General features: G+C 46.8%; 1 protein-coding gene across 1 annotated transcript; it reads left to right on the top strand.

Annotated features, from left to right (window-relative positions):
- The first annotated feature begins 484 nt into the window (after positions 1-484).
- Positions 485-24,982, top strand: SEPTIN1 (septin 1). The gene is made up of 10 exons (XM_038763419.1): positions 485-587; positions 2,715-2,801; positions 3,071-3,194; positions 8,316-8,450; positions 12,301-12,418; positions 14,730-14,831; positions 17,088-17,187; positions 21,006-21,171; positions 24,008-24,098; positions 24,291-24,982. Exons 1-10 carry the CDS (start codon positions 578-580, stop codon positions 24,369-24,371), a joined length of 1,014 nt encoding a protein of 337 aa, XP_038619347.1. The 5' UTR covers positions 485-577; the 3' UTR covers positions 24,372-24,982.
- Positions 24,983-26,150: the final 1,168 nt, after the last annotated feature.

Here is a 26,150-nt window from a genome sequence, read left to right as displayed (position 1 = left end):
CTCTGCACAGAGTAAGCGCTCAATAAATACGATTACCGTACTAGGCCGTGACTGTACTCTCCCAAGCGCTGAGCCCACAGTAAGCGCTCCATAAATACGATTGAACGGAGGAAACGCTGCCAGTGTTGGTAGGCTTTGCCAAGGGTGCAAAGCGGCATCCGTAGGCGATTGGTCCAGGAGCAGGGAAAGGGAAAGACAGTAAGGGGGCTTGGGGTTAGACTCTGGGGCTCCAGGGCCTTCGGTCGGCGAGGCCGACAAGCAGGTGTGAGCGTTCTTCTCCCACGCACCACTTCCTGCTCTGTGGGCCCCGGCAATTTCCTGTCAGACAAGAGGAAGTAGAGAGTTTAAAAAGGTGCAGGCCGAGGCCAGCAGGACCATGGTAAGCCCTCAAACCCCGGGCGCCGTGCCCCCCGGCCCTTCTCCGGCCCCCCGCGATCCGGAGCGCGGTGCCGCCCGGCCCTGAGCTGGCCTCAGCCTTCTCTGTCTCTCCCACCAGGACAAAGAGTACGTCGGCTTTGCGGCCCTCCCCAGCCAGCTGCACCGCAAGTCCGTCAAGAAGGGATTTGATTTCACCCTCATGGTGGCAGGTAAGATCCGACGCTGCCCTTCTCCCATTGCGCTCCCGACCCGCGCTCCCGGTCTCCCAGCCTCTCAACCACCGAGACTCCCGACTTCCCACCTCCCATCCTCCCAACCGCCCAACCTCGTGACCTCCCAACCTCCCGGCCTCCCACCTCCCACATTCCCAACCTCCCCACCTCCTGACGGTTCCTCCAGCGATCGGAAGACAAAAGGTCACGGAGGGAAAGTCGGATTCCTGGTCCCTTCCCCCCCTCCCGCCCCACGCACAATCCCAACTAACAGTGACTTTTCTAATCATTCCGGGGAATCAGGTTTGGGGAAATCAACGCTCATTAATAGCCTTTTCCTCATGACCTCCCAACCTCCCGGCCTCCCACCTCCCACATTCCCAACCTCTCCACCTCCTGACGGTTCCTCCAGCGATTGGAAGACACAAGGTCACGGAGGGAAAGTCGGATTCCTGGTCCCTTCCCCCCTTCCCGCCCCACGCACAATCCCGACTAACAGTGACTTTTCTAATCATTCAGGGGAATCAGGTTTGGGAAAACCAATGCTCATTAATAGCCTTTTCCTCATGACCTCCCAACCTCCCGGCCTCCCACCTCCCAGATTCCCAACCTCCCCACCTCCTGACGGTTCCTCCAACGATTGGAAGACACAAGGTCGCGGAGGGAAAGTCGGATTCCTGGTCCCTTCCTCCCCACCCCAACCTCCCGCCCCACACACAATCCCAACTACCGACTTTTCTAATCATTCAGGGGAATCAGGTTTGGGGAAATCAACGCTCATTAATAGCCTTTTCCTCATGACCTCCCAACCTCCCGGCCTCCCACCTCCCACATTCCCAACCTCCCCACCTCCTGACGGTTCCTCCAGCGATTGGAAGACACAAGGTCACGGAGGGAAAGTCGGATTCCTGGTCCCTTCCCCCCTTCCCGCCCCACGCACAATCCCGACTAACAGTGACTTTTCTAATCATTCAGGGGAATCAGGTTTGGGAAAACCAATGCTCATTAATAGCCTTTTCCTCATGACCTCCCAGCCTCCCGGCCTCCCACCTCCCAGATTCCCAACCTCCCCACCTCCTGACGGTTCCTCCAGCGATTGGAAGACACAAGGTCGCGGAGGGAAAGTCGGATTCCTGGTCCCTTCCTCCCCACCCCAACCTCCCGCCCCACACACAATCCCAACTACCGACTTTTCTAATCATTCAGGGGAATCAGGTTTGGGGAAATCAACGCTCATTAATAGCCTTTTCCTCATGACCTCCCAACCTCCCGGCCTCCCACCTCCCGCATTCCCAACCTCCCCACCTCCTGACGGTTCCTCCAGCGATTGGAAGACACAAGGTCATGGAGGGAAAGTCGGATTCCTGGTCCCTTCCCCCCCACCCCAACCTCCCGCCCCACACACAATCCCAACTACTGACTTTTCTAATCATTCAGGGGAATCAGGTTTGGGGAAACCAACGCTCATTAATAACCTTTTCCTCATGTCCTCCCAACCTCCCGGCCTCCCACCTCCCACATTCCCAACCTCCCCACCTCCTGACGGTTCCTCCAGCGATTGGAAGACACAAGGTCACGGAGGGAAAGTCGGATTCCTGGTCCCTTCCCCCCCACCCCAACCTCCCGCCCCACACACAATCCCAACTACTGACTTTTCTAATCATTCAGGGGAATCAGGTTTGGGGAAACCAACGCTCATTAATAGCCTTTTCCTCATGACCTCCCAACCTCCCGGCCTCCCACCTCCCACATTCCCAACCTCCCCACCTCCTGACGGTTCCTCCAGCGATCGGAAGACACAAGGTCATGGAGGGAAAGTCGGATTCCTGGTCCCTTCCCCCCCACCCCAACCTCCCGCCCCACACACAATCCCAACTACCGACTTTTCTAATCATTCAGGGGAATCAGGTTTGGGGAAATCAACGCTCATTAATAGCCTTTTCCTCATGACCTCCCAACCTCCCGGCCTCCCACCTCCCACATTCCCAACCTCCCCACCTCCTGACGGTTCCTCCAGCGATCGGAAGACACAAGGTCACGGAGGGAAAGTCGGATTCCTGGTCCCTTCCCCCCCTCCCGCCCCACGCACAATCCCAACTAACAGTGACTTTTCTAATCATTCAGGGGAATCGGGTTTGGGGAAATCAACGCTCATTAATAGCCTTTTCCTCACTGATCTCTACAAGGACCGAGAACTGCCGGACGCCAGCGGTAAGAGCGATTCCTCTGATTCCGATCTCATCCCGGAATGGGAGCATCTGGTTCCCTCCCTCCCACCACCCCCCAATCCTGGGTTTTCCATTATCTCTCCAAGAGACCCTCAGTTTCTCCTCTTCCACCGGCCTTCTGGCCCCCAACCTCCTCTCCTCCCCTCCCTATGGTCACATCCCCAAACCCCAAGATCTCGCCCCCGGGACAGTGGATTCCCATTCCTTCTCCGTTGACTCTCCCGGCCATCGCCCCCCACCAACTTATTGCAGCTCGCCTGGGGCAGACCCTGACCATTGAACGCCGAGGAGTGGAGATCGAGGAGGGGGGCGTGAAGGTCAAACTCACTTTAGTGGACACCCCCGGGTTTGGAGACGCCGTGGACAATGCAGACTGGTAAGACCCAGGATTTGCGCGGAGGGAAATCCTTAGGCCAGAAGACAGAAAGCGGTCGAGCCACGAGGAAAGGGAGAAAAGCGAAGAGGGAATGGCGGAGAGGGGAAAACTTTAGCCATTCCGGTCCTGGCGCCAGGGATCAGGGGCTGAAGAGACTCTTTAAGAGGGGCAGAGGTGGCGGAGCCCACTGTTGGGTAGGGACCGTCTCTATACGTTGCCAACTTGTACTTCCCAAGCGCTTAGTCCAGTGCTCTGCCCACAGAAAGCGCTCAATAAATACGATTGATTGAATAAGGGTGGGAAGAAAGATGGGGTGGAAGAAACAGAGAGGGCAGGGGAGCCCCACAGTAAGTGTCCAATTCAGCGTGGCTCAGTGGAAAGAGCCCGGGCTTTGGAGTCAGAGGTCATGGGTTCAAATCCCCGCCCCGCCACCTGTCAGCTGGGTGACTTTGGGCAAGTCACTTCACTTCTCTGGGCCTCAGGTACCTCATCTGGAAAATGGGGATTAAGACTGTGAGTCTCCCGTGGGACAACCTGATCACCCTGTAACCTCCCCGGCGCTTAGAACAGTGCTTTGCACATAGTAAGCGCTTAATAAATGCAATTATTATTATTATTATTAATTAGTACCAGTGATTGATGGTAGCCAAGAAGAACTCTCCTTACTTGGAATGTAATATTATAACTATGCCAAGGTATTTTTTCTCTCTTGACTGCCTTGTTTTGCCTCATTACCCATTTAATGAGTACTCTCTGAAAAGCTTAGTACAGTGCTCCTCACACAGTAAGCACTCCATAAATATGATTGATTGATTGATTTAATAATAATGTTATATATTAAGTGCCCCAGCCTGGGAGTCTGAGGACCTGGGTTGTAATCCTAGCTCTGCCATTCGCCTGCTGTGTGGCCCTGGGCAAGTCACTTGATGATGATGGTATTTGTTAAGCGCTTACTATGTGCAAAGCACTGTCCTAAGCACTGGGGAGGTTACAAGGTGATCAGGTTGTCCCACGTAGGGCTCACAGTCAATCCTCATTTTACAGGTGAGGGAACTGAGGCCCAGAGAAGTGAAGTGACTTGCCCAAAGTCACCCAGCTGACAATGGGCGGAGCCGGGATTTGAACCCATGACCACTGACTCCCAAGCCCGGGGCTCTTTCCACTGAGCCACGCTGCTTCTCACTGAGCCACTTAACTTCTCTGGGCCTCAATTTCCTCATCTGAAACAGAGAGATTAAATAAATACCAGTTCTCCCTCCTCCTTCGATTGAGAGCCCCATGTGGGTCTACTTGTATCCAACTTGTTCAGTGCTTAGTATAGTGCTTGGCACCTAGTATTCACTGAACAAGTACCACATTATTATTATTATTATTATTATTATTATTATTATTACATTATGATTACCTGCCAGCCTTTCCTGGTCTTACCTCTATGGGATTGTCTCTGCTGGACAGGAAGCAAGGGGGAATGGGAAGCAGCATGGCTCAGTGGAAAGAGCCCAGGCTTGAGAGTCAGAGGTCATGGGTTCGAATTCCGGCTCTGCTACTTGTCAGCTGTGTGACTTTGGGCAAGCCACTTAACTTCTCTGGGCCTCAGTTCCCTCATCTGTAAAATGGAGATTAAGACTGTGAGCCCCCCGTGGGGCAACCTGATCACCTTGTATCCTCCCCAGTGCTTAGAACAGTGCTTCCCAAGCGCTTAGTACAGTGCTCTGCACACAGTAAGCGCTCAATAAATACGGTTGAATGAATGAAAGAACCCAGCCCTAAGAGCTGGAGAACTTGGCTTCCAGTTCCAGCTCTGCCACCTGACCTGTTGTGGGGGCCTAATGATAATAATAATAATAATAATAATAATAATGGCATTTATTAAGCACTTACTATGTGCAAAGCACTGTTCTTAGAGCTAGGGAGGTTACAAGGTGATCAGGTTGTCCCACGGGGGGCTCACAGTCTTCATCCCCACTTTACAGATGAGGGAACTGAGGCCCAGAGAAGTGAAGTGACTTGCCCAAAGTCACCCAGCTGACAATTGGCAGAGCCGGGATTTGAACCCATGACCTCTGACTCCAAAGCCCGGGCTCTTTCCACGCTGCTTCTCGCTGCTTAGAACAGTGCTTGGCACATAGTGACGGCTTAACAAATGCCATTATTATTATTATTATTAATCCCCATTTCACAGATGAGGGAGCTGAGGCCCAGAGAAATTAAGTAACCTGCCCACGGTCACAAGGCAGACATGTGGCAGAGCCGGGATTAGAACCCAGGTCCTGTATATATGTATATATGTTTGTACATATTTATTACTCTATTTATTTATTTATTTGTTTGTTTTATTTGTGCATATCTCTTCAATTTATTTTATTTTGTTAGTATGTTTGGTTTTGTTCTCTGTCTCCCCCTTTTAGACTGTGAGCCCACTGTCGGGTAGGGACTGTCTCTAGATGTTGCCAACTTGGACTTCCCAAGGGCTTAGTCCAGTGCTCTGCACACAGTAAGCGCTCAATAAATACGATTGATTGATTGATTCTAACGACCAAGCCCGTGCTCTATCCACTGACCTCAGCGGACAAAGACGTGGGACCGATCACTTCAACTCTCCCTGCTTCGGTGACCTCGTGTGCAGAATGGGGACCATCAAACTGCCCCTCCCCATTTCGGAGGGAAAAAAGCGATCTCAGTAATGTGAAAAGCCTTGGGGAATTAAAGCACTGTTTGCAATGAAAGTATCGCCTTTGTTATAATCCTTGTCATTGGTATCATCTGTAAACTGGGGATGAAGACCGTGAGCCCACCGTGGGACAACCTGATGGCCTTATATTATTACTCTATTTATTTATTTATTTATTTATTTATTATTTATTTATTTATTACTCTATTCATTTATGACTCTATTTATTTATTTATTTATTACTCTATTCATTTATTACTCTATTTATTTATTTATTTATTACTCCATTCATTACTCCATTCATTACTCCATTCATTACTCTATTTATTTATTTATTTATTTATTTATTTATTTATTCGCTTATTTATTTATTTATTTACTTACTTATTTATTTATTTATTTATTGCTCCATTCATTACTCCATTCACTACTCTATTTATTTATTTATTTATTGCTCTATTTATTACTCTATTTATTTATTTATTACTCTATTTATTTATTTATTTATTGCTCTATTCATTTATTACTCTATTTATTTATTTATTTATTGCTCCATTCATCACTCTATTTATTTATTTATTTATTACTCCATTTATTACTCTATTTATTTATTACTCCATTCATTACTCGATTTATTTATTTATTACTCTATTCATTTATTACTCTATTTATTTATTTATTACTCTATTTATTTATTTATTTATTACTCCATTCATTTATTTATCTTACTTGTACATATCTGTTCTATTTATTTTATTTGGTTAGTGTGTTTGGTTTTGTTCTCTGTCTCCCCCTTCTAGACTGGGAGCCCGCTGTTGGGTAGGGACCGTCTCTAGATGTTGCCGACTTGGACTTCCCAAGCGCTTAGTCCAGTGCTCTGCACACAGTCAGCGCTCGATAAATACGATTGATTGATTGATTGATTGATTAGATACTATCCCTGCTCTCAGAGAGCGTACCCTCTAGCAGGGGAGACAGACATTAAGCGCTCAATAAATAATCAATCAATCAATCAATCGTATTTATTGAGCGCTTACTGTGTGCAGAGCACTGGACTAAGCGCTTGGGAAGTACAAGTTGGCAACATAGAGAGACAGTCCCTACCCAACAGTGGGCTCACAGTCTAGAAGGGGGAGACAGAGAACGAAACCAAACATACTAACCAAATAAAATAAATAGAACAGATATGTACAAGTAAGATAAATAAATAAATAGAGTAATAAATATGTACAAACATATATACATATATACAGGATATACATATATACAGTGCTTGGGAAGTACAAGTCGGCAACATCTAGAGACAGTCCCTACCCAACAGCGGGCTCACAGTCTAGAAGGGGGAGACAGAGAACGGAACCAAACATACTAACCAAATAAAATCAATAGAATAGATATGTACAAGTAAAATAAATAAATAGAGTAATAAATATGTACAAATATATATGCAAATACACAGGATATACATATATACAGCGCTTGGGAAGTACAGGTCGGCAACATCTAGAGACAGTCCCTACCCAACAGCGGGCTCACAGTCTAGAAGGGGGAGACAGAGAACGAAACCAAACATACTAACAAAATAAAATAAATAGAATAGATATTTACAAGTAAAATAAATAAATAAATAGAGTAAGAAATATGTTCAAACATATATACATGTATACAGCACTTGGGAAGTGCAAGTCGGCAACATCTAGAGACAGTCCCTACCCAACAGCGGGCTCACAGTCTAGAAGGGGGAGACAGAGAACGAAACCAAACATACTAACCAAATAAAATCAATGGAATAGATATGTACAAGTAAAATAAATAAATAGAGTAATAAATATGTACAAACACATATACATATATACAGGATATACATATATACAGTGCTTGGGAAGTACAAGTCGGCAACATCTAGAGACGGTCCCTACCCAACAGCGGGCTCACAGTCTAGAAGGGGGAGACAGAGAACGAAACCAAACACACTAACCAAATAAAATAAATAGAACAGATATGTACAAGTGAGATAACAAGCGCTCAATAAATACGATTGATTGATTGATGATTGATTGATTGTAACCTCCCCCGCGCTTAGGACAGTGCTTGGCACCTAGTGCCTTCCCTTCCCCACAGCACCTGTATATATGTATATATGTTCGCACATTTTTATTACTCTATTTATTTATTTATTTTGCTTGTACCTATCTATTCTATTTATTTTATTTTGTTAGTATGTTTGGTTCTGTTCCCCGTCTCCCCCTTTTAGACTGTGAGCCCACTGTTGGGTAGGGACTGTCTCTAGATGTTGCCAATTTGTACTTCCCAAGCGCTTAGTACAGTGCTCTGCACATAGGAAGCGCTCAATAAATGCGATTGATGATGATGATGATGATTCCCATTAGTAAGAAGGCCTCTCTCTCTTTCTTTCTCTCGCTCTCTCTCTCTCTCTCTCTGCCGCTCAGCTGGCTGCCAGTGGTGCGGTTCATTGAGGAGCAGTTTGAGCGATACTTGCAGGACGAGAGTGGCCTGAACCGCAAGAACATCCAGGACACCCGAGTTCACTGCTGCCTGTACTTCATCTCTCCCTTCGGCCGTGGGTACGGAGGAGCGCGGCGGGAAAAATTTCTTGGATCCCAGGAGCGAGGGGGAGAGGGATACGAGGACCCCCTCACGCCCCTTCCTAGGCCATCCTAGACTGTGAGCCCGTTGTCGGGTAGGGACCGTCTCTATATGTTGCCGACTTGTACTTCCCAAGCGTTTAGTACAGCGCTCTGCACACAGTAAGCACTCGATAAATACGATGGAATGAATGTATCCCCCCTGCAGCCCAGCCAGGACTTGGGGAGAGTGCGGAGCAAGGGATGATCGGAGGGTGGACATTCAATCAATCAATCCCCCTGCAGCCCAGCCAGGACTTGGGTAGGGTGCGGAGCAAGGGATGATCGGAGGGTGGACATTCAATCAATCAATCCATCAATCAATCGTATTTATTGAGCGCTTACTGTGTGCGGAGCACTGGACTAAGCGCTTGGGAAGTCCAAGTTGGCAACATCTAGAGACGGTCCCTACCCACCAATGGGCTCACAGTCTAGAAGGGGGAAAGCAATCAATCAATCAATCAATCGTATTTATTGAGCGCTTACTGTGTGCAGAGCACTGTACTAAGCGCTTGGGAAGCCCAAGTTGGCAACATATAGAGACGGTCCCTACCCAACAACGGGCTCACGGTCTAGAAGGGGGAAAGCAATCAATCAATCAGTCAATCAATCAATCGTATTTATTGAGCGCTTACTGTGTGCAGAGCACTGTACTAAGCACTTGGGAAGTCCAAGTTGGCAACATATAGAGGCGGTTCCTACCCAACAGCGGGCTCACAGTCTAAAAGCACTGTACTAAGCGCTAGAGAGAGAACTATTTGACAATAAACGGACACATTCCCTGCCCACAATGAGCTGTACAGTGCTCTGCATCCAGTAAGTGATCATCATCATCATCAATCGTATTTATTGAGCGCTTACTGTGTGCGGAGCACTGTACTAAGCGCTTGGGAAGTCCAAGTTGGCAACATATAGAGACAGTCCCTACCCAACAACGGGCTCACAGTCTAGAAGGGGGAAAGCAATCAATCAATCAATCAATCGTATTTATTGAGTGCTTACTGTGTGCAGAGCACTGTCCTAAGCGCTTGGGAAGTCCAAGTTGGCAACATATAGAGACGGTCCCTACCCAACAGTGGGCTCACAGTCTAAAAGCACTGTACTAAGCGCTAGAGAGAGAACTATTTAACAATAAACGGACACCGTTCCTGCCCACAGTGAGCTGTACAGTGCTCTGCACCCAGTAAGTGATCATCATCATCATCAATCGTATTTATTGAGCGCTTACTGTGTGCGGAGCACTGTACTAAGCGCTTGGGAAGTCCAAGTTGGCAACATATAGAGACGGTCCCTACCCAACAGCGGGCTCACAGTCTAAAAGCACTGTACTAAGCGCTAGAGAGAGAACTATTTAACAATAAATGGACACAGTCCCTGCCCACAATGAGCTGTACAGTGCTCTGCACCCAGTAAGTGGTAGATACCCCTGATTGATGGATCGATATTCAGAATAAAGCCCAAGAAACTGGAAATTCTGTGAGCCTAAGTTCTCACTGGCCAATACTCACTCATACATTTCTTCATGTGTCAAGATCACTAAATTTTCAAATTTTTGGAATTTACTCATACAAAATGCCTAAATGACAACAGGAAGTCTTTTGAATATTATTCATTAAGGTAGCCAATCAATCAATCAATCATTCCCTTCTAGACTGTGAGCCCACTGTGGGGTAGGGACCGTCCCTATATGTTGCCAACTTGGACTTCCCAAGCGCTCAGTACAGTGCTCTGCACACGGTAAGTGCTCAATAAATACGATTGATTGATTGATTGATTGATTGATTCCCAACGGTGGGGCAACTGATCCCTGGTGAGGCGTAATGGGTGTTGGGGCTCCCTGCTCTCCCTCTGCACCCCCGCTCTCCCGCAAGCCCCCAACCTCTTCGATGAGAATGGCACGGGGGGAGAGGAATAAGAATTAATTAATTCATTCCTTCATTCAGTCGTATTTATTGAGCGCTGACTGTGTGCAGAGCACTGGACTAAGCGCTTGGGAAGCACAAGTCTGCAACAGATGGAGGCGGGCCCTACCCAACAACGGGTTCATAGTCTAGAAGGGGGAGACAGACAACAAAGCACCTGCATATATGCTTGTACGTATTTATTACTCTATTTATTTATTTATTTATTTATTTTGTTTGTATATTTATTACTCTATTTATTTTATTCGTATATTTATTACTCTATTTTATTTGTATATTTATTACTCTATTTTATTTGTATATTTATTACTCTATTTATTTATTTATTTTGTATATTTATTACTCTATTTATTTTATGTGTGTATATGTATTACTCTATTTATTTTTTTATTTTATTTGTACATATTTATTCGATTTCTTTTATTTTGTTAATATGTTTGGTTCTGTCGTCTGTCTCCCCCTCCTAGACTGTGAGCCCGCTGCTGGGTAGGGACTGTCTCTAGATGTTGCCGACTTGGACTTCCCAAGCGCTTAGTCCAGTGCTCTGCACACAGTAAGCGCTCAATAATTACGATTGAATGAATGAATGAATCTTGTACTTCCCAGCATCCAGTGCTCTGCACACAGTAAGCACTCAATAAATACGACTGAATGAATTAATGAATGAATCTTGTACTTCCCAGAGTCCAATCAATCAATCAATAGTATTTATTGAGCGCTTACTGTGTGCAGAGCACTGTACTAAGCGCTTGGGAAGTACAAGTTGGCAACATATAGAGACAGTCCCTACCCAACAGTGGGCTCACAGTCTAAGTCCAGTGCTCTGCACACAGTAATCGCTCAATAAATACGATTGAATGAATGAATGAATGAAACGAACTTCCCAGTGTCCAGTGCACTGCACACAGTAAACGCTCAGTAAATACGATTGAATGAATGAATGAATGAACCGTGTACTTCCCAGAGTCCAGTGCTCTGCACACAGTAAGCGCTCAATAAATACAATTGAATGAATGAATGAATCTTGTACTTCCCAGAGTCCAGTGCTCTGCACACAGTAAGTGCTCAATAAATACAATTGATTGAATGAATGAATGAATCTTGTACTTCCCAGAGTCCAGTGCTCTGCACACAGTAAGCACTCAGTAAATACGATTGAATGAATGAGTGAATGAAAGAATCTTGTACTTCCCAGAGTCCAGTGCTCTGCACACAGTAAGCGCTCAATAAATACGATTGAATGAATGAATCTTGTACTTCCCAGCGTCCAGTGCTCTGCACACAGTAAGCGCTCAATAAATACGATTGAATGAATGAATGAATGAATGGAGACAGGTGTCAGAATTGTCAGAACAAATGGAATTAAAGCTCTATGCACATCATTAACAAAATAAATAGTAAATATGTACAAGTAAAATAAATACAGTAATAAATCTGCAGAAACATATATACAGGTGCTGAGGGGAGGGAAGGAGGTCGGGGGGAGATGGGGAGGAGGAGAGGAAAAAGGGGGCTCAGTCTGGGAAGGCATCCTGGAGGAGGTGAGCTCTCAGTAGGGCTTCGTAGGGAGGAAGAGAGCTAGTTTGGTGGATGTGTGGAGGACGTGGGATGAGGGGAAGGACGTGGGCCGGGGGTCGATGGTGGGACGGGCGAGAGCGAGGCCCAGTGAGGAGGTGAGCGGCAGAGGAGACCCCCGGCTGTCGGCCCTCGCCCCCCAAATTGGATCCGACAAATGGTCACATCTCACCACTGTCGGGGCAAGCAGCTGTTTTAGCGGGTTGCAATGGATCGGGTCAAAATCCCGTTGCTTAGCGGCCTTCCTGGGCCGGCCGGGACATCTGGGGACTGACCTCAGTCCTGCGGTCTAGGCTCCGGCCCCTGGACGTGGCCTTCCTCCGGGCCGTGCACGAGAAGGTCAACGTAGTTCCGGTCATCGGAAAAGCTGACGCCCTGACGCCGACCGAGGCCCAGACTCTCAAACAGAAGGTACGCTCCGTTGGGAACGGGATTCCGAAGGATCTTGTCCTTGAACCTCAACCTTAATCAATCAATCAATCGTATTGATTGAGCGCTTACTGTGTGCAGAGCACTGGACTAAGCGCTTGGGAAGGACAAGTTGGCAACATATAGAGACGGTCCCTACCCAACAGTGGGCTCACAGTCTAGAAGAGGGAGACAGAGAACAAAACCAAACATATTAACAAAATAAAACAGAATAGATATGTACAAGTAAAATAAATAAATAGAGTAATAAATATGTACAAACATATATACATATATAAGACTGTGAGCCCACTGTTGGGTAGAGACCGTCTCTATATGTTGCCAACTTGGACTTCCCAAGCGCTTAGTACAGTGCTCTGCACGCAGTAAGCGCTCAATAAATACGATTGATTGATTAAAATAAGACAAGGCCTAAGCCTGCTCCAAATGTTAATAATCATAATAATAATGGTATTTGTTAAGTACTTACTCTGTGGCGGAAAGAAGCAGCGTGGCACGGTGGCAAGAGCATGGGCTTTGGAGTCAGAGGTCATGGGTTCAAATCCCAGCTCTGCCACTTGTCAGCTGGGTGACTGTGGGCAAGTCGCTTCACTTCTCTGGGCCTCAGTCACCTCATCTGTAAAATGGGGATGAAGAGTGTGAGCCCCCGGTGCGACAACCTGATCACCTTGTAACCACTCCAGCACTTAGAACAGTGTTTTGCACATAGTAAGCGCTTAATAAATGCCATCATTATTATTATTATGATTATTACTAAGCGCTGGGGTGGATACAAGCAAATCGGGTTGGACACAGTCCCTGTCCCATGTGGAGCTCACTGTCTCACTCCCCTATTTTCCAGATGAGGGAACTGAGGCGCAGAGAAGTGAAGTGAGTTGACCAAGGTCACACAGCAGACAAGTGGGAGAGCAGGAATTGGAACCCAGGTCCTTCTGAGTTCCAGGCCCATTCATTCATTCATTCAGTCGTATTTATTGAGTGCTTACTGTGTGCAGAGCATTGCACTAAGCACTTACGTTGCCAACTTGTACTTCCCAAGTGCTTAGTACAGTGCTTTGCACACAGTAAGTGCTCAATAAATACGATTGATTGATTGATTGGGAAGTACAATTCAGCAATAGAGACAATCCCTGTCCATAATAATAATAATAATGGCATTTATTAAGCGCTTTCTATGTGCAAAGCACCATTCTAAGCACTGGGGTGGTTACAAGGTGATCAGGTTGTCCCACGGAGGGCTCACAGTCTTAATCCCCATTTTACAAATGAGGTAACTGAGGCACAGAGAAGTTAAGTGACTTGCCCAAAGTCACACAGCTGACGGTTGGTGGAGCTGGGATTTGAACCCACGACCTCTGACTCCAAAGCCCGGGCTCTTTCCACTGAGCCACGCTGCTTCTCACAGTCTAGAAATGGGCTCAGAGTCTAGGCCCATGCTCTAACTGCTAGGCCACACTGCTATTCTGTTAAACCAAATTCCTCCATGCGCTTTCCCTCTGTTGGAAAATGGCCTATCTTCAGGGATTTAGGATGGAGCAAACCATCGGTCAATCGACGGTATTTACTGAGCGCTTGTTTTGTGCACGGCACTAAGCACTTGGGAGAATTCGTTACAATTCTAGCCTGTGAGCCCGCTGTTGGGTAGGGACCGTCTCTATATGAGAAGCAGCGTGGCTCAGTGGAAAGAGCCCGGGCTTTGGAGTCAGAGGTCACGGGTTCAAATCCCGGCCCCACCAACTGTCAGCTGTGTGACTTTGGGCAAGTCACTTCACTTCTCTGCGCCTCAGTTCCCTCATCTGCAAAATGGGGATTAAAACTGTGAGCCCCCCGTGGGACAACCTGATCACCTTGTAACCTTCCCAGGGCTTGGAACAGTGCTTTGCACATAGTAAGCGCTTAACAAATACCATTATTATTATTATATGTTGCCAACTTGTACTTCCCAAGCGCTTAGTACAGTGCTCTGCACACAGTAAGTGCTCAATAAATGCGATTGAACGAATGAATGGAGTTGGACAATAGGGAAGCGACACAGCCTGGTGGAAAGAGCGCCGGCCCGGGAATCAGAAAACCCGGGACTCAAAAGAACCGGGTTCTAATCTCAACGCTGCCATTTGCCTTCTGTGTGACCTTGGGCCAGTCACCTCACTTCTCCGGCCCTCAGTCACCTCATCTGTCAAATGGGGATTAAGAAGGTGAGCCCCACGTGGGACGGGGACTGCCGCCGACCTGATGAGCGCGCGTGTCTACCCCGTCTCAACCTCTGCTCCGTGGGCCCTTCCTCCTTTTCGAGATCCGAGACCAGCTGGAGGAAGAAGAGATCAGCATTTACCAGTTCCCAGACTGTGACTCGGACGAGGACGAAGACTTCAAGAGGCAGGATGCGGAGATGAAGGTCAGGCCTTGGATCATCATCATCATCATCGATCCTATTTATTGAGCGCTCACTGTGTGCAGAGCGCTGGACTAAGCGCTTGGGAAGTACAAATTGGCAACATAGAGAGACGGTCCCTACCCAACAGTGGGCTCACAGTCTAAAAGGGGGGAGATGCAGTTGGGATGCAGTTGGGAAGGAGGCTTTTACGATCCGAGGAGCGGGAGAGGAAGGGAAAGGAGCCAGGAAGCTCAGTGGGAAACGGGGCTCGGATTCTGGGGAAGAGGGAGCTGGGAGGAGAGAGTGCCCGACATTTGTAATTTCTGCTTCTTTGTGCTTCAGTTTCCTCATCTGCCAAACGCGGATTAAACACCTGTTCTCCCTCCCCCTCAGTCGTAAACTCCATGAGGACTGGGAACTGCATCTAATCTGATTGTGTGGTGTTCACTCATTCCATCAATCAATCAATCAATCGTATTTATTGAGCGCTTACTGTGTGCAGAGCACTGGACTAAGCGCTTGGGAAGTACAAGTCCCAGACTGAGCCCCTTCCTTCCTCTCATTCATTCATTCATTCATTCAATCGTATTTATTGAGCGCTTACTGTATGCAGAGCACTGTACTAAGCGCTTGGGAAGGGCAAGTTGGCCCCTCGTCCCCCTCTCCATCCCCCCCATCTTACCTCCTTCCCTTCCCCACAGCACCTGTATATATGGATATATGTTTGTACATATTTATTACTCTATTTATTTATTCATTTATTTTACTTGTACATATCTATTCTATCTATTTTATTTTGTTAGTATGTTTGGTTTTGTTCTCTGCCTCCCCCTTTTAGACTGTGAGCCCACTGTTGGGTAGGGACTGTCTCTATATGTTGCCAACTTGGACTTCCCAAGCGCTTAGTACAGTGCTCTGCACACAGTAAGCGCTCAATAAATACGATTGATTGATTGATTGATTACAAGTCGGCAACACATAGAGACAGTCCCTACCCAACAGCGGGCTCACAGTCTAGAAGTGGGAGACAGAGAACAAAACCAAACGTACTAACAAAATAAAATAAATAGAATAGATATGTACAAGATAAATAAATAAATAAATAGAGTAATAAATATGTACAAACAAATATACATATATACAGGTGCTGTGGGGAAGGGAAGGAGGAAAGATGGGGGAGATGGAGAGGGGGACGTATTTATTTAATCGTATTTATTGAGCGCTTACTGTGTGCAGAGCACTGTACTAAGCGCTTGGGAAGTACAAGTCGGCAACGTACAGAGACGGTCTCTACCCGACAACGGGCTCACGGTCTAGAAGGGGGAGACGGACGACAAAACAAACCATGTGGACAGGTGTCAAGTGGTAGCTACCCCAGCGCTTAGCACTGTGTGCGGCCTGTAGTGAACGCTTAACAAAAGGCATATTATTATCATTAATAATGATGTTATTAATCATAAGAAGAATAAGTAGCATGGCCTAGTGGGAAGAGCCTGGGCCTGGGCGTCGGACGACCCGGGTCTAATCCCGGCTCCGCCGCTTGTCTCCTGTGTGACCCCGAGAAAGTCCCTTCGCTTCTCTGTCCCTCGGTTTCCTCATCGCTAAAATGGGGATTCGATTCCTTTTCTCCCTCTTACTTAATAATAATAATTTTGGTATTTATTAAGCGCTTACTATGTTCTAAGCGCTGGGGAGGATACAAGGTGATCAGGTTGTCCCGTGTGAGGCTCACGGCCTTAATCCCCATTTTACAGACGAGGAACTGAGACACAGAGAAGTGAAGTGACTTGCCCAGAGTCACACAGCTGACCGGCGGCGGAGGTGGGATCTGAACCCATGACCTCTGACTCCCAAGCCCGGGCTCTTTCCACTGAGCCACGCTGCTTCTCTACTAGGTCCGCGGGCTCCACGCGGGACCTGATGATCTCATCTCTACCCCTGTGCTCAGTACAGTGCTTGGTACTGTATTAGTAGCTTAGTACAGGGCTTGGCACATAGTAGGCACCTAATAAGTACCATTTTAAAAAAGAGTTCCAGTTTCCAGCCTTCTCACTCTCTCTTTTTTCTTTTAATGGTATTTATTAAACGCTTACTATGTGACAGGCACTGTTTTAAGCACTGGGGTAGATAATAATGATGGCATTTGTTAAGCGCTTACTGTGTTATTATATAATAATAATAGCATTTATTATTTTATTTATTATTTTAAGCGCTGGCCAAATACCCTTGTTGTTACTATAATCGTTTTGATCGCGATGATTATTTTTATCTTCCCAGGAGAGTATTCCCTTCGCCGTGATTGGCTCCAGCACAGCTGTGAAGGATAAATCGGAACGCACTGTGAGGGGCCGGCTTTATCCCTGGGGCACGGTGGAGGGTGAGCGTTCAATCAATCAATCGATCATATTTATTGAGCGCTTACTGTGTGCAGAGCACTGGACTAAGCGCTTGGGAAGTACAAGTTGGCAACATACAGAGCCAGAATCCAGGGCGAGCTGGACGGGGTGGGACACGGTGGAAAACGCCACCCTCCACATTTCGAAATACCCTCCCAGACGCAGGAGGCCAATATTATCAATCAATCAATCAATCGTATTTATTGAGCGCTTACTGTGTGCAGAGCACTGGACTAAGCGCTTGGGAAGCCCAAGTTGGCGACATATAGAGACGGTCCCTACCCAACGGTGGGCTCACGGTCTAAAAGGGGGAGACAGAGAACAAATGAAGAGATGATGGGAAGAGAATGAACAGGACACAGTTGGCCGGGAGCAAAATCAATGAAACAAAAACGTTCGGAGCGGGGACGTGTACTCCTTCCCAAAGTTTCACCCCCATCCAGGGAAGCAGAATGGCCTAGTGGAAAGAGCACGGGCCTAGGAGTAAGTGGGAACCCCATATCCATCCCTTGTCTGCTGGGTTTCTGCGGTGTGCTGTGGGCCAGTCGCTTAACTGGGTCTCAGTTTCCTCATCTGCAAAATGGGGATCAAATCCTACACCCTCCTCTATTCATTCATTCAATCGTATTCTGCAAAATGGGGATCAAATCCACACTCTCCTCCATTCATTCATTTAATCGTATTCTGCAAAATGGGGATCAAATCCTACCCCCTCCTCTATTCATTCATTCAATCGTATTCTGCAAAATGGGGATCAAATCCACACCCTCCTCCATTCATTCATCCAATCGTATTCTGCAAAATGGGGATCAAATCCACACCCTCCTCCATTCATTCATCCAATCGTATTCTGCAAAATGGGGATCAAATCCACACCCTCCTCCATTCATTCATTCAATCGTATTCTGCAAAATGGGGATCAAATCCTACACCCTCCTCTATTCATTCATTCAATCGTATTCTGCAAAATGGGGATCAAAGCCACACCCTCCTCCATTCATTCATCCAATCGTATTCCGCAAAATGGGGATCAAATCCACACCCTCCTCCATTCATTCATTCAATCGTATTCTGCAAAATGGGGATCAAATCCTACACCCTCCTCTATTCATTCATTCAATCTTATTCTGCAAAATGGGGATCAAATCCACACTCTCCTCCATTCATTCATTCAATCGTATTCTGCAAAATGGGGATCAAATCCTACACCCTCCTCTATTCATTCATTCAATCGTATTCTGCAAAATGGGGATCAAATCCTACACCCTCCTCTATTCATTCATTCAATCGTATTCTGCAAAATGGGGATCAAATCCACACCCTCCTCCATTCATTCATCCAATCGTATTCTGCAAAATGGGGATCAAATCCACACCCTCCTCCATTCATTCATTCAATCGTATTCTGCAAAATGAGGATCAAATCCTACCCCCTCCTCTATTCATTCATTCAATCGTATTCTGCAAAATGGGGATCAAATCCACACCCTCCTCCATTCATTTATTCAATTGTATTTATTCATTCATTCATTCAATCGTATTTATTGCGCGCTTATTGGGTGCAGAGCACTGGACTAAGCGCTCGGGAAGTCCAAGTCGACAACATCTAGAGACGGTCCCTACCCAACAACGGGCTCACAGTCTAGACGGGGGAGACAGACAACAAAACAAAACATGTGGACAGGTGTCAAGTCGTCAGAATACATAAAAATAAAGCTAGATACACATCCTCTAGACCAGTAAACTTCCTGTGGGTAGGGAAGGTGTGTAATAATAATAATGATGATGGCATTTATTAAGTGCTTACTATGTGCAAAGCACTGTTCTAAGTGCTGGGGAGGTTACAAGGTGATCAGGTTGGCCCACGGGGGGCTCACAGTCTTCATCCCCATTTGACAGATGAGGTAACTGAGGCACAGAGAATAATAATAATAATAATGATGGTATTTATTAAGTGCTTACTCTGTGCAAAGCACTGTTCTAAGCGCTGGGGAGGTTACAAGGTGATCAGGTTGTCCCACGGGGGACTCACAGTCTTCATCCCCATTTGACAGATGAGGGAACTGAGGCACAGAGAAGTGAAGTGACGTGCCCGAAGTCACCCAGCTGACAAGTGGCAGAGCCGGGATTTGAACCCGTGACCTCTGACTCCAAAGCCCAGGCTCTTTCCACTGAGCCATGCTGCTTCCCACTCTGTTATATCGTACCCTCCCAAGTGCTTACAACAGTGCTCTGCACACAGTGAGGACTCAATAAATACGATTGATTAGTTGACCGATTAGACTGTGAGCCCCATATGGGACAGGGACTGTGTCTGACATGATTATCTTGTAATCTACCCCAGCGCTTAGTACAGGGCTTGGCACATAGTAGGCACCTAATAAGTACCATTTTAAAAAAGAGTTCCAGTTGCCAGCCTTCTCTCTCTCTCTCTTTTTTTTTAATGGTATTTATTAAACGCTTACTATGTGACAGGCACTGTTTTAAGCACTGGGGTTGATAATAATAATGATGGCATTTGTTAAGCGCTTACTATGTTATTATATAATAATAATAGCATTTATAAAGAGCTTACTATGTGCAAAGCACTGTTCTAAGTGCTGGGGGGGGATACAAGGTGATCAGCTTGTCCCACGGGGGGCTCACAGTCTTAATCCCCATTTTACAGATGAGGGAACTGAGGCCCAGAGAGGTTAAGTGACTTGCCCAAGGTCACCCAGCTGACAATTGGCAGAGCTGGGATTTGAACCCATGACCTCTGACTCCAAAGCCCGGGCTCTTTCGGCTGAGCCACGCTGCTTATCTAAACTTGTACTTCCCAAGCACTTAGTCCAGTGCTCTGCAAACAGTAAGCGCTCAATAAATACGATTGAATGAATGAATGACAAGCTGATCACCTTGTATCCCCCCCAGCGCTTAGAACAGTGCATTGCACATAATAATAATAATAATAATAATAATAATAATAATAATAATAATAATAATAATAAATAATAATGTTGGTATTTGTTAAGCGCTTACTAGGGAAGCAGCGTGGCTCGGTGGAAAGAGCCCGGGCTTTGGAGTCAGAGGTCGTGGGTTCAAATCCCGGCTCTGCCAATTGTCAGCTATGTGACCGTGGGCAAGTCACTTAGCTTCTCTGTGCCTCAGTGACCTCATCTGTAAAATGGGGATTAAGACTGTGAGCCCCACACGGGACAATCTGGGCACCTTGTACCCTCCCCAGCGCTTAGAACAGTGCTTTGCATGTAGTAAGCGCTTAACAAATGCCATCATTATTATTATGTGCCAAGCACCGTTCTAAGCGCCGGGGTAGGTACAAGGTCATCGGGTTGTCCCACGGGGGGGGCTCACAGTCTTAATCCCCGTTTTACAGCTGGGGTAACTGAGGCCCAGAGAAGTTAAGTAACTTGCCCAAAGTCACACAGCTGACAATTGGCAGAACCGGAAATACCATTATTATTATTATTATTATTAGAGGCCACGTCCTCCGACTCCCAAGCCTGGGTTCTTTCCCCGAGACGGAACTGACTCTCCCAAGGTCACACAGCAGCCGGGGGGTGGAGGTGGGATTAGAACCCAGGGCCTTCCGACTCCCATTCATTCGTTCATTCAATCAGTGGTATTTATTGAGCGCTTGCTGTGTGCAGAGCACTGTACTGCCAGGCCCAGGCTCCAACCAGTAGGCCAGGCCGCTTCTCCAGCATCCCTCAGCCCGCCCACGAGCCCTACCCAGGGACGTGCCCACCCCAAAGCCCCTGCCCATGCCCGGCCCCCCATTCCCTTCCGCCCCTGTGCAGTGGAGAACCCCCGGCACTGCGATTTCCTCAACCTCCGAAGGATGCTCGTGCAGACCCACCTGCAGGACCTGAAGGAGGTGACCCACGACCTGCTCTACGAAGGGTACCGAGCCCGCTGCCTCCAGAGCCTGGCTCGCCCGGGGGCCCGCGACCGCGCCAGCCGCAGGTTAGAGTTGCCAGGCCTCGCGCCTCCGGGGCTGGACCAGGTGGAGCGGGTGGGCCGGTGGAAGCCGGCACATCATCATCATCATCATCATGAGATAACTGTGGTACTTGTTAAGCGCTTGCTATGTGCCAAGCACTGTTCCAAGTGCTGAGGTGGTACTTCTTAAGCGCTTGCTATGTGCCAAGCACTGTTCTAAGTGCCGGAGTCGATAATAATAAGGATGGTATTTGTTAAAAGTGCTTACTGTGGGCCAAGCACTGTTCTTAGTACTGGGGTAGATAATAATAATAATAAGGATGGTGTTTGTTAAGTGCTTAGTATGTGCCAAGCACTGTTCTAAGTGCTGGGGTAGATAATAATAAGAAGAAGGATGGTATTTGTTAAAAGTGTTTACTGTGGGCCAAGCACTGTTCTAAGTGCTGGGGTAGATAGTAATAATAATAAGGATGGTATTTGTTAAAAGTGCTTACTGTGTGCCAAGCACTGTTCTAAGTGCTGGGGTAGATAATAAGAAGAAGAAGGATGGTATTTGTTAAAAGTGCTTACTGTGTGCCAAGCACTGTTCTAAGTGCTGGGGTCGATAATAATAATAATAAGGATGGTATTTGTTAAAAAAGTGCTTACTGTGTGCCAAGCACTGTTGTAAGTGCTGGGGTAGATGATAATAATAATAATAAGAAGGATGGTATTTGTTAAAAGTGCTTACTGTGTGCCAAGCACTGTTCTAAGTGCTGGGGTAGATAATAATAATAATAAGGATGGTATTTGTTAAAAGTGCTTACTGTGTGCCAAGCACTGTTCTAAGTGCTGGGGTAGATAATAATAAGAAGAAGGATGGTATTTGTTAAAAAAGTGCTTACTGTGTGCCAAGCACTGTTGTAAGTGCTGGGGTAGATGATAATAATAATAATAAGAAGGATGGTATTTGTTAAAAGTGCTTACTGTGTGCCAAGCACTGTTCTAAGTGCTGGGGTAGATAATAATAATAATAAGGATGGTATTTGTTAAAAGTGCTTACTGTGTGCCAAGCACTGTTCTAAGTGCTGGGGTAGATAATAAGAAGAAGGATGGTATTTGTTAAAAGTGCTTACTGTGTGCCAAGCACTGTTCTAAGTACTGGGGTAGATAATAATAATAAGGATGGCATTTGTTAAGTGCTTACTGTGTGCCAAGCACTGTTTTAAGTGCTGGGGTAGAAAATAATAATAAGAAGGATGGTATTTGTTAAGTGCTTACTATGTGCCAAGCACTGTTTTAAGTGCTCGGGTAGATAATAATAAGAAGAAGGATGGCATTTGTTAAAAGTGCTTACTGTGTGCCAAGCACTGTTCTAAGTGCTGGGGTAGATAATAATAATAAGAAGGATGGCATTTGTTAAAAGTGCTTACTGTGTGCCAAGCACTGTCCTAAGTGCTGGGGTAGATAATAATAATAATAAGGATGGTATTTGTTAAAAGTGCTTACTGTGTGCCAAGCACTGTTTTAAGTGCTCGGGTAGATAATAATAATAATAAGGATGGTATTTGTTAAAAGTGCTTACTGTGTGCCAAGCACTGGTCTAAGTGCTGGGGTAGATAATAATAATAATAAGGATGGTATTTGTTAAGTGCTTACTGTGTGCCAAGCACTGTTCTAAGTGCTGGGGTAGATAATAAGAAGAAGAAGGATGGTATTTGTTAAAAGTGCTTACTGTGTGCCAAGCACTGTTCTAAGTACTGGGGTAGATAATAATAATAAGGATGGTATTTGTTAAGTGCTTACTGTGTGCCAAGCACTGTTTTAAGTGCTGGGGTAGAAAATAATAATAAGAAGGATGGTATTTGTTAAGTGCTTACTATGTGCCAAGCACTGTTTTAAGTGCTCGGGTAGATAATAATAAGGATGGTATTTGTTAAAAGTGCTTACTGTGTGCCAAGCACTGTTCTAAGTGCTGGGGTAGATAATGATAATAATAAGGATGGTATTTGTTAAGTGCTTACTGTGTGCCAAGCACTGTTTTAAGTGCTGGGGTAGAAAATAATAATAAGAAGGATGGTATTTGTTAAGTGCTTACTATGTGCCAAGCACTGTTTTAAGTGCTCGGGTAGATAATAATAAGGATGGTATTTGTTAAAAGTGCTTACTGTGTGCCAAGCACTGTTCTAAGTGCTGGGGTAGATAATGATAATAATAAGGATGGTATTTGTTAAGTGCTTACTGTGTGCCAAGCACTGTTCAAGTGCTGGGGTAGATAATAATAATAAGGATGGTATTTGTTAAAAGTGCTTACTGTGTGCCAAGCACTGTTCTAAGTGCTGGGGTAGATAATAATAATAATAAGAATGATATTTGTTAAGTGCTTACTATGTGCCAAGCACTGTTTGAAGTGCTGGGGTAGATAATAATAATAATAAGGATGGTATTTGTTAAGTGCTTACTATGTGCAAAGCACTGCTCTAAGCGCTGGGGGGATACAAGGTGATCAGGTGATGAAGACTGTGAGCCCCCCGTGGGACAACCTGATCACCTTGTAGCCCCCCCAGTTGGAGTCAGGGTCGTGCGGTTCAAATCCCGGCTCTGCCAGTTGTCAGCTGTGCGACCTTGGGCAAGTCACTTCACTTCTCTGGGACTCAGTTCCCTCATCTGCCAAATGGGGATGAAGACTGGGAGCCCCCGGTGGGACAACCCAATCACTTTGTAGCCTCCCCAGCGCTTAGAACAGCGCTGTGCACGTAGTAAGCGCTTCATAAATGCTATTATTATTATATAATATCATATATAATAGTGTCTACTGTAATATATCACGATGTAATTATGATAGCAACAGTAGCGGTCTGTCCCCATTCCCCCCCAACAGCAAGCTGTCTCGCCAAAGCGCCACTGAGTTTCCCCTTCCTATGATGCCTACGGCTGAGACGGAGAAACTGATCCGAGAGAAGGATGAGGAGGTGAGCAGGTCTCCTGGGCGGGCATCCCGGCCCGCCGGCGGCCTTCTCCCCCACGAGGCCCGCTCCCGGCTCCCCCTTCCACATCCAACTTGTCCTTCCCCAGCGCTTGGTCCAGTGCTCTGCGCACAGCAAGCGCTCAATAAATACGATTGATGATTGATTGATCCAGCTCTCCCCCTCTCTCCCCCACAGCTCCGCCGGATGCAGGAGATGATTGCGAAGATGCAAGCGCAGATGCAGCAGAATCAAGGGGAGCAGCCTGATGTCCTGTGAGCCCTCAAACCTCCGGACGGCCAGCCGGGCAGGGCTCCTGGCCCTCACCTCTTCCCCTCCGCCGACTTCTCCTCCCGTTCGGGATCGAGGCTTCCCCGCGGCTTTCCCCAGACACTCCTTTCTCAGTCACTCGGCCCCCCCAGCTCTGCCTCAGTTCACCAGAATCCACCAGCCCCAAGATCTCTCTTCAGACCCGGTCCCACCCTCTCCATTTTCTCCATCTCACCCCGTCTCTCCCTTTCCAATTTATTATCTCCATAAAAGCTGTTCTCCTCCTTCCCTTTCCAATTTATTGTCTCGATAAGAGCCCTCTGCTCTGTTCTCTCCTCTCCCCAGAGCTGGGACCTTGTTTCCCCTTTGGGCACCCGAGTGGTTAGATGTCCCCCCACCATTTCTATCCAGAGAAAATTGCTCTGGGAAAGGAGGCAATTACGGGAGCGGAGAGAAAAGAGGTCCTGTAGAATGGAACTTGGCTTTAAGATCTTGGGCGTGAGAACAGGGGAGACTGAGGGACGCCATTGGGACAAAGTTCCCACCCACGGATTACACTTCCTGCCCAGAATTCCTTCTGACCCTGCATCTTGGTCCCGTCTATCATCTTGACCGACAAGGGAAGGGAAAATTCATCTTGGCTGGATAGAGAGGGACTGTCGTGTGACCTTGAGCGAGTCACTTCGCTTCTCTGGGCCTCAGCTACCTCATCTGCAAGATGGGGATTGGGGCCGTGAGGCCCGCGCGGGACGGGGACCGTGTCCAACCCGATTCGCTTGAATCCACCCCCGCGCTCACCCAAAGTAAGCGCTTAACAAATACCATAATAATAAAGGTGGGAAAGATGTTGACGGAGCTCTTCGTGGCGGGGCGCAAGGGTGAGAGGGCCCTGGAGAGCCAAGTGGGACTGGGGACTGAGCATTTGATCAGCATTTTCCCACTCCCCTTCTGTACTGAGTTCAGTTGGACAACTGACACCATCCTTTACATCCGTCTTTAAAACAGCTCCTTTCCCCGTCCTCCCGACTTCCTCCGCAGCACAGACGTGACCGCGTATATTCCTATAATAAAACAAATCTCCCTCTGCTCGTTCAGAAAGCCAAGAGGCAAAGAGTAAGTAGGAATAGAAGAAGAAGTAGCAGTGGTGGGGGTTTTGGTGGTAGTATTTAATGCAGGCAGATGATTCTGGCTCCTAATCCGTGTTACCTTTATACCAATGTCCCCTTCTAGACTGTGAGCCCACTGTTGGGTAGGGACTGCCTCTATATGTTGCCAACTTGGACTTCCCAAGCGCTTAGTACAGTGCTCTGCACACAGTAAGTGCTCAATAAATATGATCGATTGATTAATTGATTGCCAGCCAGAGTCACCAGGGAAGTTTTTGAGATCGACTCTAAAGTTGATCTAGACTGTGAGCCCGTCGTTGGGTAGGGACCGTCCCTATGTGTTGCCGACTTGTACTTCCCAAGCGCTTAGTACGGTGTTCTGCACACGGTAAGCGCTCAATAAATATGATGGAATGAATGGAGGAATTGAGATGGGGGCCCAGAATAATAATAATAATAATGATGATGGCATTTATTAAGTGCTTACTATAATAATAATAATGTTGTTGGTATTTGTTAAGCGCTTACTATGTGCCAAACACTGTTCTAAGCACTGGTGGGGGAAGATACAAGGTGATTAGGTTGTCCCACACGGGGCTCACAGTCTTAATCCCCATTTTACAGATGAGGGAACTATGTGCCAAGCACTGTTCTAAGAGCTGAGGAGGTTAACAAGGTGAGC

Source organism: Tachyglossus aculeatus, chromosome 21, assembly GCF_015852505.1.
Source record: "Tachyglossus aculeatus isolate mTacAcu1 chromosome 21, mTacAcu1.pri, whole genome shotgun sequence".
Classification (NCBI taxonomy): Eukaryota; Metazoa; Chordata; class Mammalia; order Monotremata; family Tachyglossidae; genus Tachyglossus; species Tachyglossus aculeatus.
The sequence above is the reverse complement of the archived record's forward strand: the minus strand, read 5'-3'. Positions and strand labels throughout refer to the sequence as shown.